This window comes from Erpetoichthys calabaricus, assembly GCF_900747795.2.
Source record: "Erpetoichthys calabaricus chromosome 1 unlocalized genomic scaffold, fErpCal1.3 SUPER_1_unloc_27, whole genome shotgun sequence".
NCBI classification, from domain to species: Eukaryota; Metazoa; Chordata; class Cladistia; order Polypteriformes; family Polypteridae; genus Erpetoichthys; species Erpetoichthys calabaricus.
The window spans coordinates 1,354,236-1,374,647 of record NW_026261593.1 but is presented as its reverse complement, the minus strand read 5'-3'; the positions used below and the strand labels follow the sequence as shown (position 1 = coordinate 1,374,647).

Here is a 20,412-nt window from a genome sequence, read left to right as displayed (position 1 = left end):
GGAAAGATAAATAAGATTTGTGCTACAGTGAAGATTAACTGGTTAGATGATCTGCTGCTTGCTTTAATGAGCTATCACATACAAACTAACAGAGTAACGCATCTAACAGCACATGAAGTGATTACTGGCCATCTGATGCCTAGGCCTGCTTACAGGGAGGCTTATAAGGGGCCATCATTAGAACAGCTGTAATTAGAAAATAAAAATTACATGAAGCACTTAACTGCTGTCCATCAAACTTTCTATTTGCAGGTGAAGATTTGAGAGCCTGAGCCAGCTGAGGAGCCCATAAGTGTGATCAAGTCTGGGGATTAAGTTTTCCTGAGAGTGTTCTGAAGGAAATGGAACGAGGCAAGATGAGAAGGTCCATATGAAGTTGTACGGGCAACTCCAACTGCTGTCTAAGTGAAGGGAAGCTCGACCTGGTATCATCTGAACTACTGTACTGCAGTCCCAGGGGCCGCTCATGTCAGCCACCATGATTCTCCTTCTGAAGAATAGAAAGATGTTGCTGAGGATGTTCCTGACAACAAACAACACAAATCAGCCCTCAAAGACTAATCAAGTCCAGGAGGAAGTTCTACAGAATCTGTTGTGGAGAAATCTTCAGAAAAAGCTAGCAGAGTCTTCAGAAAGGCAGTCAGATGTTAGACTTTATTGCACAGCATAGACAACAATTGCACAGTTTATAAAGTCATCTCAGTTCATGAAGTGAGCCCTGAGTGTTCAGTGAGCCCAGAATATATTACAGTTCTTCTCACAAAATGCCCCCCTCTTACATTAGTTTCCTATCATCTACTGTACAGGGTTTCTCATGATGATGACCTCATTCAGCACCTTTTCTCATAACAATCACCTGGGGCCTCATGTATAAATGGTGCGTACGCACAGAAATGTTGCGTACAAACCTTTCCACGCTCAAATCGCGATGTATAAAACCTAAACTTGGCGTAAAGCCACGCACATTTCCACGGTACCTCATACCTTGGCGTACGCAGTTTCTCCACTCGGTTTTGCAGACTGGCGGCACCCAGCGTCAAAGCAGTGCTACTGTTCCTGTGTGGTCACCCTTTCTTTCTTAGATCCACATTTTTGACGCTGCTTTATAAATACACTGAAACTAACTGCATATTGTTTATTAGTGTAATGCATCTGATTGTAATTAACCTGTAGCAATATAATGGTCCAGGGAATAGCCATAGTATTCCAAATACCAGAACTGCTTTAGCGTTGTAACTCTCACTGCATCTTCTTCTTTCAGCTGCTCCCGTTAGGTGTTGCCACAGCAGATCATCTTTTTTCATATTACTCTCGCTGTACCACTCAGAGTATTTATATCACTGTATCTGAGTGGGGAGTCACAGCAGCAGCTGAAATATCGGTATACAGCATGAAGCAGACGCTGCCTTAGCCACAGCAAAACGCTTTATAGAGACTTCCCAGTACGGACTTCGCGGTTTAGAAAAGGTTTCATCCCAAGAACTCTAAACGCACTCAATCAGTCCATCAAGTGCTCCTTGTAGAACTGTTTACTTATAAGTACAATTACCTCACTGTAAACTTGCACTACAGTTATAATATTGCACAACCTGCGCCACTTTATAAAGCGCGTATTTACATATGATGACGGTATTCATTTTTAAGATGAAATGCAGCAAAATATGTTGATTATATTATACAGCTAAAACTTTAACTTCATTTAAATAAACTGTATTGTTAATAATTAAACATGTGAGGACACGGTGCCGCAGCGCTAGCTAGCTCAGGGATTGTTCCTGCATTGCGTTGTATTCTTGCGCTGAAGCGACACTGGAAAGATAGACGGATAGAATAATTAAACATGTACTACGAAGATATTTCAATGTTCCTTAAAAGTTTTGAAGAATCGGCGTTCTAAGCTTACAGATGGCTTAACATCTATTACAGAGCTGATTGTGTGGCGATTGGGTATTTGGAGAAAGAAAAGTAAGGACAGGAATTGGAGGTTAGTACGTTTGAAAGAGACAGTACTTCTGTAATAAATTATTTCATTGAAGGTCGCACATGGCGCAGCAAGCCTCTTGCGTGAGATATGCAAAATCACTGCTCCACCGTGTTCCCATGTTTAATAACATGCTTTCATTCCTATCATCATGACAATGATATCACGTATACATGTCAGTATTTTAATTATTCAGAGAGCTGTAATATCACGAATGTAATGGATTCTGTGTCGGAGAATGAGAAAGAATGGAAGCACGTAGTGATTCACACACATAGAGCACATAGAAGATCAAATACAGAACAAAGCATTTAACATGCTACTTGAGAAACTAGTAAAATAAACGATTTTAAGATGAAGTTTATGATGTTCTACTTTAATGGCAAAATAAACTACGTGAAATTTCAAGATTAAAGTTGACATTTCGTGCTTTTTTCCCACTGTGTGCCTTTTTTTTTCTGTACCCTGATAAGCTTTCATATGACACTCAGACGGTGGGCTACGACTCGCCTTTTCACGGCGACTTTGATATGTGATTTCTTTTTTATTTCGGGCACTGTGCGAGTTTGTGAAGTTGAGCCTTCGAGTTTTTCCGACGCTCTGTCACTCGATCAACTTCCTTTTGTTGATTACACCACTGTTTAAACCAACAAATAGTACGTTTTTCCTTTTCCTCCACTTGGTATTCGCTGAAATTCTTATATTTTCTCCCGTGCTTTTCCCATTGTCTTTTCACAGAAGGCTATTTATATTGATTTGCATATTGAAAGAGGCGTAATTCTGGGAGGAGTTGGGGCGGGACAGAAGGCGCGTGCACGTGCGTTACTTTTCACGCAAATCGGGATTTATATAGTGAAAGAACGTGAAAGTATGCGTACGTACAGATTCCTGCATCTGGATTTTTCTGTGCGTACGCACAATCCCGCTTTTGTGCTTACGCCATGTTATAGTGTGAGTTCTTCGCACGGCGTTATACATGAGGCCCCTGGTGTTCCAGACCATCTCATAACAATACCTTTGCCCACATAGACATCCCATAATAATCTCCTACCCAGCCTTTCTTCTCATAACAACCACTTTGGCTCGAAGGACAGATTTGCCACCCGGAGGTGAGCATCACCTGATTACACCTCCCTTCATTCTCACGGCCTAATCCTGTGCTGTTAAAGATCGATGGCCTTTCTGTTAATCAATTCTTAACAATTCAATGATTAACAATTAAGTTGGGATCAGAAGGACCCATATATGAAAACTGGACTGCTTAATAAATAATTCAGTAAATGATTGCTTGTTACACTGGTGTCCTGTAAGGCTGACATAATAGGTGACTGTGCCAGTGAATGGCAGCGCACAGCTTCACTGATGAAGACCAAGCTGCAGAGACCTTGACACGGAGCTTCATACTTGAAAGAAGGAAAAACACAAGCCTTTAACAATTGATTCTTTAAGCTCACTCATATGTGCTACTATATCTTATTATTATTATCACTAAGCTTTATAAAGAAACATTGCCATATGAATTTAAATGCTACTGTAAAACATATACGTGTGTGCTAATATAAAAGCCCATGAATACAGACAGCAGCGCTCTTAAGTCATGGCACGCCGCTGCCCGGTGGTCTGACAGAGGCCAAGCTACTGCTTACATCACAGCACATGTTCATGAAAATGTCCCTAACTTTCAACAATCAACTCTTAATCCCCTATGTGCTCAAACTAACTAACATCATAATACATTGGATTTTAATTTTATTGCCTAATCTGTTGATGTGCTCTAATAAATCTACATGTCAGATAAGTGCGTATCTATTCTATGTGATATCTTGAGAGCCTGCCCTGTACTCACACAGACAAAGGCCCTGCACGCAGTTTGTTTCGTCTTCTATCAGTAAGAAGCTCAGCTCCTGCATTCTCAAAACAAAATCTGCCTGCTTATTCCTCGGAGATCATGATGACCTCGGCTCACAGCTCGACTCTCAGAAACTCAAAACAAGGCAAGTGAGAAGGACAAGCAGGCAAGAGGCCTCTGTGACAAAATTAATGGTGTCCTTGTAAAGCTGCTCCAGGCCTCGGCTCTTCATAGCTAAGAGCACTAAAATGAATAATAAAGCATATTGACCCTTAATCAAAATTCTCAATAAATCATCTGAAGGGTCACTCCAATGACAACCTATACCTAATAGTGATGAGACAAGTAGCTCGTGTGATGGCGCTGTACCTTGCAACTGCACTCATGACCCTGATGATACTGCCAGGAATGATGGTGACCCAGCAAGTCCAGGAGAAGGACATCCCACCATTACCTTCTCAGAATTTCAATGGGACATTTGAGAGCAGCAACTGGCAACTGGACAATAAGACTGAAATGGCAGCTGGACTGGAAAGTGATAATGATTATGGGACTAGAATCAAGAGAAGTAGTGTAACTGAACAGGAAAATGAGAATGGCACTGAGAGTGTGTCCAGAAACATGACTGCTATAAATGGGCTATGTAGACAACTGAGGAGATAGCAAGAGAGGAATGTTGGTTGTGTGAAAGTAAAACCAGCGATAGTCGTAGTCCCATTTTCATTTTCTACAAATATGTGCCAGCAGTGTCTGAGAGAAAAAGAGACATATTGTCCTTATTGATGTATCTTACTGAAAGGGTGGTCAGACTTCTCTAGGGAAGGATTAACATGTCTAGATTGTAAATGTTCTGGTATTTGGCAAACCACAAAGTGAAGACCACCCTCCCACACCAAGATAACTCAGTTGGAGTTCAGGTGCTTTACTAGGAAGGGTCTGGTACCAGTGTGGAGATTTGGAGGAAACTGCACCAAAACGTGGAACTTGACGTGTGCCTCCTTAGTCATGAGAGCAGTAAATGTGCAGGACAGACCTTAGGCAGACAGATGGTGGTTATGTGGTTCATAATATGGATTACTAGATGTTCTCCCACATGACTGGTCAGGGAGGTGCACAATGGTGATGGCCATCCAGGAGGTTACAGTTAGGTATCCCCAAGACAGGCGAGTGACGAGAGCATATGAGCCTGAGCCGAATGTTCACTTAGATACAATAAGACAACCTAGAGGCCTTCTAAATGAGTTTAAAGCAAGGGATGAAATTCAATCAGGACTTGAGTCTGTATTTGGGTGGATTACGCCTAATAGACACACAGCGTGGATTAATTATCTGTATTATAATCAGCAGAGATTTATCAACTGTACTGAATCCACCTTATCAGCATTAGGAGAGCAATTGGATGGTACCAGTCACATGACATGGCAGAATAGGCAGGTGTTAGACTGGCTGTGGGCAGAAGAAGGAGGAGTGCGCCATATGTTAGGAGAGGAGTGTTGCACTTTTATACCTAATAACACAGCACCTGATGGATCTTTTACACAAGTTATGGCCAAGCGTAAAGCTGTTAGGACAGAAATTAAAGAAAATGCAGGAAGGGATTTCAAATTTTGGTATTAATTCCATTTCAACCTGGGCACATTAAAGCATTATTAACAAAAGCAGACATTATTCTCTTGATTATACTTGGATGTCTTGTATTTGTGTTTTGCTGCCTGTTGCCAGTTTTCAGATCACTTATTTCCAGATCTGCTGTCAAACAGATGAATATCCAAGTTATTGAACCACAAGCATCTGTAGCTTCAAATGATGATTTTCTCCTCGATGACATTTTGGGTAAGGAGATGGCAAACTAAAGGCTTCCTGGGTGAAGTGCTGGTAACCGCTCCCCAGGAAAAGGACCCTCTATGGTGCACAAAGTTCCTGGGTCATAGCAATATTTCACACAATTACACACTGGAGGACATCTGCACAAGACTGTGAAGGACACTGGATTCTGTAATCATCTGCTGCTGCTGCTCTAAACTGTCTTATATTGATTTTTAGATTACCTGTAATCCATTGTGTTATTGTTACGTTGTGTGACTTCTACTTATATTTGTCCTACTGTATACTTGTACTACTGACACATCTTGTGCACCTCCTTTGATTTGGCCAGTAAGAGGTCTTTTACTCCTCTCTAGTCTATGAAAGGAGGGAGATGTTTGGCCTCAGTGTCACCACGAGGGGTTAACGGTGAACCAGAGGTTGTGAAGACTGACAGTGGTCTCGGGTTTAAGGCCAAAGAAGACTGAGAGCTGGTTCCCTCTTTTCACCTTCTGGTTATAAAAATTATTGGGCCTCAAAAAGAGGGAAAATCTAGAAAAGTATATTCTTAAAGTTGCTGATTTGCATATATTCAAAGAGAATCATGAGCATATATGAAAATAAGCATTGTGTCCTAGTCCACGTTAGTATAGTAAGGGTTAAATCACAAAAAGGCCTGTGACTGTATATTTTTTATTTTTTCTTAGAAGGCTGGAAACTACAAATAATTCATAAGTCAAGGTCAGACATTTCTATGTGGTGAATGTGAGCTGAGGACTGGAAATAATGGTGGCAGGTACTGGACGGGTGTAAGGTGGGGAGAGGGTCTGTCAAGTGGGCATGATGGACAGAACAGAGTGCTACACTCATTAGGCTGGGAAATATTGGTGGAGCCAATCAGAGGCAGGACAAGACAGTGGAATGGTGGGAGTCAGATGAGGGGACAAATGAGCTAAGTGAGGTACGCTCTTGATAAGGACTGTAATAAAAGTAAGATGGCGCCATTGCTGAGCACTCCGTTCACCTGACTCTGAGTCTGTATGTGCATTGCACTATAAACTTGATTCTGCTGCCTGTCCTGAGACTCCGAGTGCCTTCTTTGGGCTAAGGGTACCCATCTCCGCTTTGACAGTAACAAGCTGCTGGTGCAGATGATACCATGCTCGGTGAATTGACCGATAATCTCGAATTTGTGGAATCATCACATAAGGACTTGGACAGCATACAGGCATGGACAGATTTGTGGCAGATGAAACTAAATGTAAGTAAATGTAAAGAATTACATGTAGGTAGTAAAAATGTGAGAATTTAATACACAATGGAAGATTTGAAAATTGAAAGTGACCGTGTTCAGAAGCCATTAAGAAGGCTAACAGGATGTCATGTTATATAGCGCCTTGATGTGTGGAGTACAAGTCCAAGGAGGATCTGCTCAGGCTTTATAACACACTGGTGAGGCCTCATCTGGAGTCCTGTGTGCAGTTGTGGTCTCTGCTCTACAAAAAAGACAAAGTAGCACTAGAGAAGGTCCAGAGAAGAGAGACTAGGCTCATTCCAGGGGTTGAGTTATGAGGAAAGATTAAAAGAGCTGAGCCTTTACAGTTTAAGCAAATGGAGATCAAGGGGAGACATGACTGAAATATTTAAAATTATGAAGGGAATTAGTCCTGTGGATCAGGACTGTGACTTTAAAATGTTAATCAAGATCACAGGGACACACTTGGAAACTTGATAAGGGTAAATTTTGCAGAAATATTAGGACGTCTTTCTTCATGCAAAGAACCGCAAACACCTGGAATGGGGGACCAACAGTGTGGTGGACAGTAGGACTTTATGGAACTTCAGAACTTGACTTGATGTTATCTTGGAGGAATTAAGTGGATAAGATTGGCGAGCTTTGTTAGTAGGAATGGCCTGTTCTCTTTAAAATGTTTTAATGTTCAAAAGTTACCCATTTCATAATACGCGATATATTTGTTTCATGACATTACATGATGGTTCATTTTACAACGGGGTAAACATTTTTTAATAAACCCTTTGAATCCCTTAAATGCCAGTAGTGACTCTACCCTTTTGGACCATTGAGCAGCGCCCTTAACCTACAATTGCTTCATCTTGGGTGTGACGTTAATCTGCATCCAGCCCTGCAAGCAGGTCCTCCAACTTGAAGGGAAAACTTGGGGGTTGGTGTCAGGATTGGCTCTCCAGTCACCATATAAAACCTCACACAGAGTCCAGTGTGGTGCTGAGGTGTCACCCGCTACACTCGGGTCCCAATCCAGGCGGTTCGTTGTGTGGTGCTTCCAACTTCTCACTCTCTTAATAGTTTAGTTTGAAAACTAAGAACGTTTAGGAGACATTCAAATAAGTTTATAAAGGACTGACCAAAATATCAGCGAGCCTTAAATGAATAACTCAATAATATTTTTGTCCCGTGTGCAACGCTGCTGTCTGATCGAAGTGCTTCTCTCTCACAATACAAAGGACGTCTCTGTCTGTGACCAGGAAATGTGTGCACATGCGCACTACAGTTTGGGGCGTAGCGGCATGACATTGGTGCGCATGTGCAGTTCAAATCAGACTGTGATTTCTTAAATGAGGGACTGAATGTTAATCAGAGTCGCGCTGGTCTGTCAGGTGGAAGACAACGTTTAACAAGCGGAGAGGTATGTACTTGTGACATGAACACGTTGAGTAACTTGAGAAAAAGAGAGGACTGGGCAGTCCTAGGGGTGCCAGTCGCCAGAGAGCATCATAGACGTGTTTGGTGTGTTCTCCGAAAGCCCATTTTTAATGTTTTATAAGTCCGGACACTTAGCGCTGCTCCTGGTCATTCGCATTCCGTGATTGTCCTCCTGATCAGTGACGTGCGGTGAGGTTCATGGCTGGTGAGGCACTGACTCCTTTAGAGTCCGTCAGATTGTACAAATATATGAACCCAAAAGAGCAGCTTATTCACTATTCGACAGGCAGCCAGCGTGCACGTTGACTACTGGTTACGTTTCATATCTCATCAGCATTTACATTTAGAGCGACAGGAGAGAGCACATTTGATCCTCACCCTCCACAATTCATACTCATTCAATACAAATGAAAGTATAGAGTGGTGTAGAAAAAAAGGGATTTCAATTTTGACCTAAATTGAAATATTTAGTTGTTTTTAAAAGCTTTTAATTCCGTTGCTTTAATCAATTTTAATCGACTGTTCAACAAAAGGATAACAAGAAAAACAAAAGAATATTTTATTTAAGGTCAAAATTTAGTTTTTAAATATGGGAGTTTTTTTTCTTAGTCTGATCCCATTTTTTATAAAATTGAAAACCATTTATGGTCTTACCTTTATTTGTAAATGAAGTCCATGCGTTTATTCTTCTCCACAAAAATCTCCGTCACTTATTATGTTTCGCCTTGTAGAGTTTCCTCTTAAATAACCTGCCGTTGTAGCAAGCGATGAAACTCCAGTAAACGAAAGGAGACAAAAAAGAAGCAGCAGCGATAAAACTCCACATTAGACAAAAGAAGAAGAAGTAGTGACAAAACTAATTGCTTGTATTTTTGACAGTGGAAGTAAGTGTGCTTCGAAATGAAAATGTTTGAAATCTGCACAGTTTACCGCATATTTTTTAATAACTTCGTGTTGTATTGTTATGTTTGTACCGTGAACCTTTACGTTTGTATTAATAATTATTTTCGCTGTAGTAATTGATTTAAATTCAGTGCTTGAAATGGACCGGCAATCAGTTGTACCAGCAACTCTTCAAATTCCAGAAGGCGAGTTTCCTGAGAACTTCTTGACTGTGCATGGAAGACAAAATAAACTTTTACAAGAATCTTGGAAACGCTTCATTAGTCCTTCTGTGGTAAAGCAGGCTTTGGATGAAGTTCAGATTGACTGCAGTGGTGCACCAGGTTACCTTTTTTATCTTTTCAGTTTAGTTGTTTATGTTTGAGCTCTTGGAGTAATGTGTCTTATTTGTAATCCCTAGTAATCTGTCATGTTTTTGTACCTTCAATGTTAATAGAATTTCATGTTAGTTTTGTGCAGATGATGCCTGCCATTTCTAAACTGTTAAAGACTTTCCTGCAATGTGCAGTGCGCCACTAACTTGTATGTGACTCAGACTGACAGTCGCGATGTGCACAGCCTTTCAATTTAATTACAAGTGACATTTAGATTTTTCCTTTCAGTCAGCTTGGTACAAGAATATCTTCTGGAAATTGGATGTTAATGAAAAATCAGGTAAACACCCATCTGTTAAAATTTTGTAATTCACTTGTAGTGTTTGACTTTCACGTGTCTTTTTATTTTTCTTTCCTTCTTTTCCTAGGACATCCCTGCTGGTTCAGTAGACTGTGGAACAGACACGTTGATGGTATTTGATTATGAACTGTAGGCTTTATGTAACTTTACATTTGTGTTTAGATCGTGTAGGAGTTCAGTACTTTATCTCTTCTCCTCTCTCAGTCTGCTCTTTATCTGACCAGGAGGGACCCTTTGATTTTACTGCTCTCAGTCTTTTAAAGATGCTGATATTTTTTTCTTCATGAGTGTCATACTTTTAACTGTGGTATTCTTTTAACGTGCCCTCCATTATTATTGGCACCCTTATAAAAATTAGTAAGAAGGATTAGAAAAAATATTTAAAAAATATTGATTTCTTGATGGGTGGCACGGTGGCGCAGTGGGTAGCGCTGCTGCCTCGCAGTTGGGAGACCTGGGTTTGCTTCCCGGGTCCTCCCTGCGTGGAGTTTGCATGTTCTCCCCGTGTCTGCGTGGGTTTCCTCCGGGCGCTCCGGTTTCCTCCCACAGTCCAAAGACATGCAGGTTAGGTGGATTGGCAATTCTAAACTGGCCCTAGTGTGTGCTTGGTGTGTTTGTGTGTGTCCTGCGGTGGGTTGGCACCCTGCCCAGGATTGTTTCCTGCCTTGTGCCCTGTGTTGGCTGGGATTGGCTCCAGCAGACCCCCGTGACCCTGTGTTCGGATTCAGCGGGTTGGAAAATGGATGGATGATTTCTTGATGAAGGTTTTGTTTTTCTTTGAATTAAAACTCAGATGTTTCTCATTGTTTTAGTTCAAGATGACGGCTCTTCAGTAAACTGTGATTTTTCTCTAACCCTTCTCACTAATTTTTACAAGGGGTGCCAATAAGAGTGGAGGGCACTGTAGATATCCTCTTTATCTTAGGATGACATGCCAGCCATTAGAACGTGAAGAGCTGCTTGTATGGCTGGTAAACATTTACTATTACCTTTTTTATGTAAACTCTTTTTCTTATAATTTCCTGTGCCAGCTCCTCTGCTCTGTTTAGCGGGTGCCAGATGACCGGTGCCTTTTCAGAATTCCTTACAGTCGCTGGTACTTGTTCTGAGGGCACCATTACTGACTGCTGGTGCAGGTAGCCTGCTTGTGGAGCTGCTCCTTTTGGGATGTTTGGACAATCTAAGGTGACACCTCACATCTAAATAGGGGACACAGTCAGTTTAAACCAACTTGTAATTTTAAATACTTGAGTGTTCAAATGAGGTCAAATAGTGTAACTTTAAATACACCAGTGTGTGTTTCAGTACGTACAGGTGAACCTTTACTGGATAACATCAATATTTTAATGTCTAAAAGTCAGGACCAAGAAGAACATGGCAGCAGTGAACTCCTTGATGAATACACAGATACAGCCACCCCAAGGTGTTCATGTAAAACTTAGGCTACCATCGTAGTTAATACTCGGATCGACTTGAGCAAAGACCTTAAAGTTGAACGTGACATGAAGGATTGTCATCGGCTTTGTCAAGGACCACTTGTCACATGGAGTGTGTTAGATTGGTTATTTTATGATTAGAATAAAAGTATCTACAAAGCTTTTCTGTGCCTTGCATATTACTTCAGCCAGTGTCCAGATCGGTGTATTCGTAATACTCTGAAGTTCTTGATTTATTCTAAAAACTATTGAGATCTCCTCCAGCAGGAGTTTGTGTAGTGAACCACAGAGGAATCCTCACAGTTTGAACTCCATTCCAATGTGTCCACTTCTCTGAGGAAACAGGAGTGTTCAGACCAACACCCGACAGCCAGCATAAGACAAACACTTGATGTGACAGTTTGATGTTTTATTTGTGTGTCCACGCTGGCTGTGTGGCTGCAGGGGGGCAGCGGACTCGAGAACAAGGGGCTGCAGAGATCAGCAGGGCCTCCAGGAGAACTCAACATGAAAAACTGTTGGAGTTCATCATAAAGAGCCATGGAGCAGATGGTAACTTGCTGGTAACTTAGTTCAGATAACAACATCTAGTAGCAGAGAGCTATGATGACTTTAGAGCACCAAACTCTTGTACTTTCTTGTCCAACAGGCTGTTGTATCTCAAAGGTGTCATCCAAATGGTTTAAAAATGATGAAGATCCTAAAGGTCACCAGGTAATGACCTCTATACAGTAGAAGATGAGGAGCTGACAGATGGCCTCTACAACTACCTGATGAAGTGCTGTGAAGAGCTGTAGTCACTTTTGTGAAGATCCACAGAGTTCACGTCATTCTGGATGTGCCGATGCCGGAGGCTCATTTGGCTTCAGTGAGTCTCTGAGTACAGAAAGTGTCTCTGTGAGTGACGTCCTCTCTGTTTCTGTGTTTGTCATCGGCTCTTATTAAAGCTCGAGGAACAGTTGAGAGGATTTCTCTATCAGAGGCAGAAGGTCTGTTCATTGATGGACCAGCAGACGGTGAGTGGGACCTCATGTGGTTTTGGTGGGGAGAGAGAGATGGTCCTTTGTTTCTTTTCAGCACAATTCGTCTGTTAATCAGAATAACATTTACAGCAGTCATTTGGCTTCTCCCCTTTGTGAGTTTTAATGCGGGTACAGAAACGGCACTAATGCACGTTGTAAATGACATTCTGATATCCTCTGATGAAGGAAACTCCACTGGAATTCTGTTAGACTTAAGCACACTCTTTGACACCATCGACCATTCTATTTCACTGCACAGGCTAGAAAATGATGTTGGGCTCACAGGCAGTGTGCTCGCTTGGTTTAGTTCTTATTCATCAAATCGATTCCAACACGTACAGAAATGTGCTGACAGGACTCCATCATTATACACAGAAGTGAGATATGGTGTCCTGCACGGCTCAGACCTTTACTGTTTTCACTTTTAATGTTTCCACTGGGATCTCTCATTAGGAAACATCACGTTAATTTTCACTCTTATGCAGATGACACCCAGTTATACCTTTCATCAAAACCAAATGAAGGTTCTCTGATGTCTTTAATTAGTTGTGTTAGTGAATTAAATGAGTGGATTGGTGAATTAAACGCAGATAAAACAGAGATGTTAATTATTGGACGGAATGATGCTGATCACAACAATATCTTGTCATCATTTAACTCAGTTGGAATCTCCATTCATTTAACTGAATCAGCCCACAATCTAGGCGTTATTTTTGACTCCAGTATGTCATTTAAAGCGCACATCTCAAACTTGTCTAAGTCATGTTTCTTCCATCTTAAAAATGTTTGGATATTAAGGCGTTTTCTAAATAAGGAGGATTCTGAGAAATTAATTCATGCATTTATTTCTAGTAGGATTGACTACACGTACAATACAATTTGCTCAAAGCGCATTAAAAACTACCAAAAACATTGTTTATATGTCCAAATCAAGAGCTGTCCGAAACTAAAACATTTACCAACAGATGCCAATACGTGCTGGATCTATGAACAAAATGGACTTACAAACAGACTGCTGGAATGGAACCTGTTTGTAAGTAGGAGATCGACTGTAATGGTTTACACAGCCGTAAATAATCTCACCCAGTCCTAATTTTTAAAATGTCTGTCCCCTTACACTCCCAGTCAGAACCTCAGATCTTCAAATGAAGGTCTGCTTATAATTTCAAGATCCAATCTGAAAAGAACTGGTGAAGTGGCCTTTTGCTCTTACACTCCTAAAATTTAAAATACTTTACCAAGAGAAATTCACCAGGCTAATACTGCAGAACATTAAACATAATGATAAAAACACATTATTTTAAAATGGCTTTTTCATAGCTACATTTCAGTTGTATCCCTATCAGTCTATATGGACACTGGATTATCATTTTCCTCTGGGATGTGCAGTTCCATACTAATCTGTACTATTCTCTGCTGTCTTCTCCACTTCTTCTGTGGTGATGATGTGCTCCACCACCTCCTGATCAACATACCACACTGCCTCATGTTTATGGATCGAATGGCGGATGTCCCAGGTGTCCACATGGCCATCATCATCATCAAAATCTTCATGTGAAGCATGTAAACCATGAGGACTGACTTAGGTACAATGTTAGCTAGAATGCCCAGTGGCGGCCAGGCAGTGTTTTGGCCTTGGATCCCCTGCAGATTTTCTTCTCTTCGGCCTAACTGGAGTTTTTTTTTTTTTTTTTGCTTTTATTCTGTCCACTTGGCCATTCAACATTACCTTTTTCTTTGTTATACTGTATATTATTGCCTAATTTTGTTTGTTTTATATTAACTTCCTTCTTATTTCATCTTATAAAGCAGTTTGAGGTATATTGTTTATATGAAAATGTGCTATATAAATAAACGTAGATGTTGTATCCAAAAGGTTGTTTCTCCATGAAAACTGTTTGCCACATTCAGAACACCCATATGGCTTCTCTCCTGTGTGAATTTTAATGTGCATCAGAAGAGGATTTCTGTGCCAGAATTGTTTACCACATTCAGAACAGCAATTCAGCTTCTCTCAGGTTTAATTCCTCCAAATGTTCTTGGTGTGCTTACTATCAAAACAGGAATGAACTTCACTCTTTAGTCAGGACAATCTCATTGAACTGCTTAACTTCTCACTCTCATAAGTTTCCCACAAGGACTCAGTTTAGAACCTGCATTGTTCCTAACAATGATTCTTTTTGCAGGTCATAAGGAGTTATTGTAATTTGTTAAGACGGGCCTGAACGTTTTTCTTTATCAGTCCTATTCATCCTAGAACAACAGGCACTCCTTCCATTTTTATTTTTCGGTCCACATTTCATTTGTCATATCTCAGACTGCATTTAATGGTATTTTATTTCTTTCTTGCTTCTCCATTCTTAGGATTGAGTAGTCACTAGGAGCTAATACTTCTGTTTTCCAGGATTTCTTGCATTGATGCCTCTTAAGATTGCTTCTATCTGAAAACTGTTTACCACATTCAGAACAGTCATATGGCTTCTCCCCTGTGTGAGTTCTTTGGTGGCTCAGAAGACTGCTTCTCCGTGAAAAGTTTTTACCACATTCAGAACAGCAATATGGCTTCTCCCCTGTGTGGATTCTTTGGTGGACCTGAAGATAGCTTCTCGTTGAAAACTGTTTGCCACATTCAGAACAGCAATATGGCTTCTCTCCTGCGTGAACTCTTTGGTGGACCTGAAGATAGCTTCTCTTTGAAAACTGTTTACCACATTCAGAACAGAAATATGGCTTCTCCTCTCTGTGAATTATTTTGTGGCGTTGAAAGCTGCTTCTATCTGAAAACTGTTTACCACATTCAGAACAGTCATATGGCTTCTCCCCTGTGTGAGTTCTTTGGTGGCTCTGAAGACTGCTACTCCGTGAAAAGTTTTTACCACATTCAGAACAGCAATACGGCTTCTCTCCTGTGTGAATTATTTTGTGGCGCTGAAGATTTCCACTTTCTGAAAACTGTTTACCACATTCAGAACAGCAATATGGCTTCTTCCCTGTGTGGATTCTTTGGTGGACCTGAAGATAGTTTCTCTTTGAAAACTGTTTGCCACATTCAGAACAGCAATATGGCTTCTGTCCTGTGTGAATTCTTTGGTGGACCTGAAGATAGCTTCTCTTTGAAAACTGTTTACCACATTCAGAACAGCAATATCGCTTCTCCTCTGTGTGAATTATTTTGTGGCGTTGAAAGCTGCTTCTATCTGAAAACTGTTTACCACATTCAGAACAGTCATATGGCTTCTCCCCTGTGTGAGTTCTTTGGTGGTTCTGAAGACTACTTCTCCGTGAAAAGTTTTTACCACATTCAGAACAGCAATATGGCTTCTCTCCTGTGTGGATTCTTTGGTGGGTCTGAAGATGGCTTCTCTTTGAAAACTGTTTGCCACATTCAGAACAGCAGTGAAGTTTGATTCCTGTATAAAGTTTAAAAGATAATACATTTTAGTTTTAAACCCACCGCTTTCATACTGACATTATCTTACAACACTAAATAAATATTGGTGTAATTTATTAAAAAACTTTGATAAGCATAACCAATCATTGACTTAAGTTGCAAGTGATTAGAGACTCAACTTGTTCATTTTTTTCATTTGTATTTCAACTACTCATCACATGAGCACAATTACAGGAGCCAAGAAGTTAAAATAGTAAAATAAATAGATCACAATTGTGATAGGCACAATCAACAAGACTATTGTTGATTTTTTTAACTACATTACAGAATGGCATCATCATTTTGTCATCATATTCTTGAAGTATTATAACATTATACAGTGGAACCTTGGTTCACGGCCATAATTTCCCCCATAGGATTGTATGTAAATACAATTAATCCGTTTCAGACCGTACGAACTGTATGTAAATATATATATATATATATGTTTAAGATTTTAAGCACAAATATAGTTAATTAAACCATAGAATGCACAGCGTAACAGTAAACTAAATGTAAAAACATTGAAAAACACTGAGAAAACCTTGAACAACAGAGAAAACTAACACTGCAATAGTTTGCGCTATAGCGCTACGAACCGCTGGCTAAAAACACTTTTTTTAATGAGTTTTAAGCACAGGGAAAAAATTAACATTAGAAAAAATCTGTAATTTAATAAACCACCAAGAAAAGTAACATTGCAACAATGCACGCTACGAACCGATCGCTGGAAACAGAAGTGAAAACAAAATCAAGCCCAGTGCATTCTTTAACTGCCTTCCTATCTTATGTGTCCAGCTCTCTCTCTCACGCTGCCTGTGTGTGTGTGTGTGTGTATGTGTGTGTGTGTGTGTGTGTCGCGCTCTCTCTCTTGCTCGCTGCACAGGGAGAGACTGAACATGTACAAACCGAAAGGGAAACTGGCTTGTTCATATACCGAGTGTGTGGTTGTGAACCGAGGCAAAAGTTTGGCGAACTTTTTGGTCGTAAACTGATTTGTACATGTACCGAGACGTTCATGAACCGAGGTTCCACTGTATATTGTTAATTATTGCAGGTAGAAAGTAATAATCATCACCCATCATTACATTGGAGAGTGTCATGTCAAATATGAAATTAACTTTTATGAAACAGAATGTGTCTTAATATTTGTAAACAATTAGTCCAAAGCCACCCGACTCCATAATATTTTATTTTATTTTAAAAAGAGGAAGAGGATAGTAAAGCAAAAACATTTTAATATACAATGAGAACAGAGTAAAATTTAAATGAATAAGACATGCAGGTCACTGAACAGAGTTCAGAGTTTTGGTAAATTAAATTACAAAACACAATCACTCCAAAGACGGGAGTTCAGCAGAGGGGAAAGTTTACAAAAATAAAACAAACCTTATTAATTTCCAAGCACTAGTTAGTAATATTATCTATATATCTGTACTATCACTATATTTTTGCTCGACTTAGGACATGGAGGCTAACAAATTTCATCTGTGCAGTTTAAGAGCTCACATCTCACTCAGTTTAGCACCAGAGGGATAGCAACGAGTGCACATGAAATGAATTCTCAACTCTGCACAAGATGGTCATTTACCTTCTCTCTGATTAGCGTCATATTGAGCTTGTGGACTCGATCAGAAAAACGTGTGAATTTAAAAGATCATTCAGACACTTCTCAAAATTGTCAATACTATTGAATGCCGAGTGAGAATATTTGGAGACATTAGCAATGGTTAGGCCTTGAATATGCTCTTTAATATCCAGTCAAACACAAGGTGGATCTTAAACAGAGTCTTTGTTTAGAGGTATAAATTCCTCAACTTTAGCAGAGGTTTGTTTAATGAAATCCAAATTAAAATGGTGACGAGGGGAGAAAAAGCTGAAACGTAATGCAGTGGTGGTCAGACAATGAGGACAAGAATACAAATACATCAATCGAGTTTAGATCCATAATAAATCTGGCAAACATCTGTGAAGAGGGAGGAAAATGCTGATTAAACAGGGAAGGTGATTCATCGAGCAGGGAGTTAATAAATGCATTTGCACCCATACCGATGATTATTTGAAATTCACACAAAGAAAGGAAAGGATGAATATAATGTGTTATTCTATGGATGTGGGACATAGACAGCAACACAGATGAGTTTTCTTCAACCAATCTCCATCAATACAAAATAAAACATGCCTCTAAAACACCTCCAGAATCAAGAACCTTCAGAGGTACAGCATAGTGAACTCGGCCCAAAACTCCATGTTATTTTACTAGTGGCCAAGAAGGACACTGCCACACACTAACACATGGAGACAGCTCGATGAATGTCTTTAACCAAAGGAAACGAATCTTGAAAACAGGCTGCATCAGCCAAGCTCAAAGATAATAAATCGGCAACACTTGAGTGCTTACAAGTAGAAGAGAAGACACCAAGATTAGACAGGAGAGAGGAAAACAAAGAACGGCAATAAAGGAGAACTGTAACTGAAAAAGTGAAATACGTTACAAGGTGCCAAACGAGTTAACCCAGTAGCCCAACCAGCAATCATGTACAATGTAGACAGTAGTTCCAGAAACCCACCCCTAAACCGTATATGAAAAAGATCTAAACCGCGGTCACTTAATTATTTTAGGGTGGATGTCGACAAGAGGGGTTGAGGGCGAATGTCGACAAAAGTCGACATCCAGAGATAGAAGGTGACAATCAGCTGTTAATGGCGATAAAACTCACTGTCACGTCACAGGCATTCCCTCTGTGCTTGGAGGAATGCTAGACTCGTTGACTCGGCAACTAAACCTTGCGTGTGCGTGAGTTGTGAAATGTAAACAAAGGCAAGATGGCATCGACATGTCACAAGGGAGCAAAGCGAGTGCAGAAAAGAAAACACTCGGCAGACAATGTTTTGCGCATTATCGCTGAGTCGGACTCTGATTTTTCAGAATCTGATTTTATTGACAGTGATCAGGAGATCGAACAAGAGAGTGAGAAGCCGGCATCAGATGATCGGACACCAGCTGATGCCGCACCAGCTGATGGGCTGCCAGCTGAGCGCATTCGCGCAGCCGATGCACCTACGGCAAGGTTCGTGTGGGAGGAATACCCAGACATTAATCTGTGGGAGCTGAACTGGCTACCGGACTTCACAAGACGGCATGGCTTGCTGTTGGACACGACAGATCACCAGCTGCTGGGCTATTTCACGCTGCTCTCTCCTGATGCTGTTTTTCAGCTACTGTCAGACGAGACAAACAGGTAGGCAGAGAATTTTTTTGAATTGCAGGCTGCGCTTGCATCGCATTCTCGTTTTTCAAAGTGGAAACCCACAACAAAAGACAAGATGAAGTGCGCTGTGGCATTACAAATAGAGATGGGACAGAACTGGTGATGTAACTTCAGGGAGCATTGGTCCAAACGTGTTTTGTCCCCTGGTGGCTTTGGACAGGTTATGCTGCGTTATAATAGGTATGTGGTGCTGCAAAGTTTTATTCACTTCTGTGATACGAAGAAGCAAATCCCATGGGGTGAGCCAGGCTATAATGCCATGCATAAAGTTCAGCCCCTGCTTGACATTGTGGAACCAACATAGAAACAATTTTATCAGCCTGGCCGTGATTTGTCTGTGCATGAATCTATGATAAAATAAAAGGGATGCTTTTTTTTCTGCAAATATATGCCAGACAAGCCCAGAAAGTATGGCATAAAGGATTTTGTACTGGCAGAGGCAAACACTGGTTTCTGCCTGAAAGTAATTACATATACAGGAAAGAATTTCTTTCAAAGAGAAAACTGTCCCTTGATAAGTCAGGCTGTGCAGGAGCTACTTCAGGGCTATGAACATTTGGGTCATGTTGTGTACATTTGGACAATTTTTATACATGCCCAGAATTGTTCATAGATCTACAGAGCAGGGGAATTGGAGCTTGTGGCACAGTGAGGGTGAACAGGAGACACAGGCCAGACAGGCTGAAGAGGAAAAGAGGTGACAATACGGTTTTCATGCGGGCAGAAAACTTGGTGGCAGTGGCATGGCATGATGGCAAATGGGTGACTTTTCTCTCTACAGTACACACTAACAATATATGTTAGAAAGTGCAGCAACAGACAATTGAAAAGGAGGCACCAAAGCAACACGTATTGTAAGGAGTGCAATGTGGCAATGACTGAAATTGGCTGCTTTGAGCGAGATCAGACTTTGCTGTGTAAAATGTATGTGATATGTATGTGAAATCATAGAGTATGCAGGCTCATACAACATGCAAGACAGTAACATTTGTCAAAAGTCAATATTTTTGTTGATTTGATATGTTAAACAATTGCTTTGTGTTCTTTTTTTTTTAAAAAATGTTAGTTTTTGGAAAAATATTCAGCCCTGGGAGAAAAAAAAACAAAAAAAAAAAATTAGCCCTAAAAGAGTTAAATAAAAACACAGGAAAAAATCAACAGGTTCTGATTATGAGTGGGCAAACATGGAGAGAGCTAATAAATGTAAACAATCTCATCCTCACCCCAACCTTCACAATACAAGAGTCAATGTGGTGAAAATATGAAAAAACACATCTTAAGATAAATATGACATGCAAGCAAATATTAAACAATTGTGGCTTGAGGGTATGTGTACCATGAAAGGCTCATGTCCTGAC

At 40.5% G+C, this 20,412-nt stretch overlaps 1 protein-coding gene across 2 annotated transcripts in view; it reads right to left on the bottom strand.

Annotated features, from left to right (window-relative positions):
* LOC114642003 (zinc finger protein OZF) overlaps window positions 1-20,412 on the bottom strand; it is a 1,360,360-nt gene that overhangs the window by 397,130 nt on the left and 942,818 nt on the right. The window contains exons 4-5 of one of the 2 annotated variants that reach the window (XM_051921845.1): window positions 15,365-15,762; window positions 15,029-15,196 (exon numbers count right to left, since the gene is read on the bottom strand). In XM_051921845.1, the coding sequence (XP_051777805.1) occupies window positions 15,029-15,196; window positions 15,365-15,762 (566 nt within the window). The remainder of the gene's footprint in view (window positions 1-15,028; window positions 15,197-15,364; window positions 15,763-20,412) is intronic. The other variant, XM_051921846.1, reaches the window with a different exon arrangement.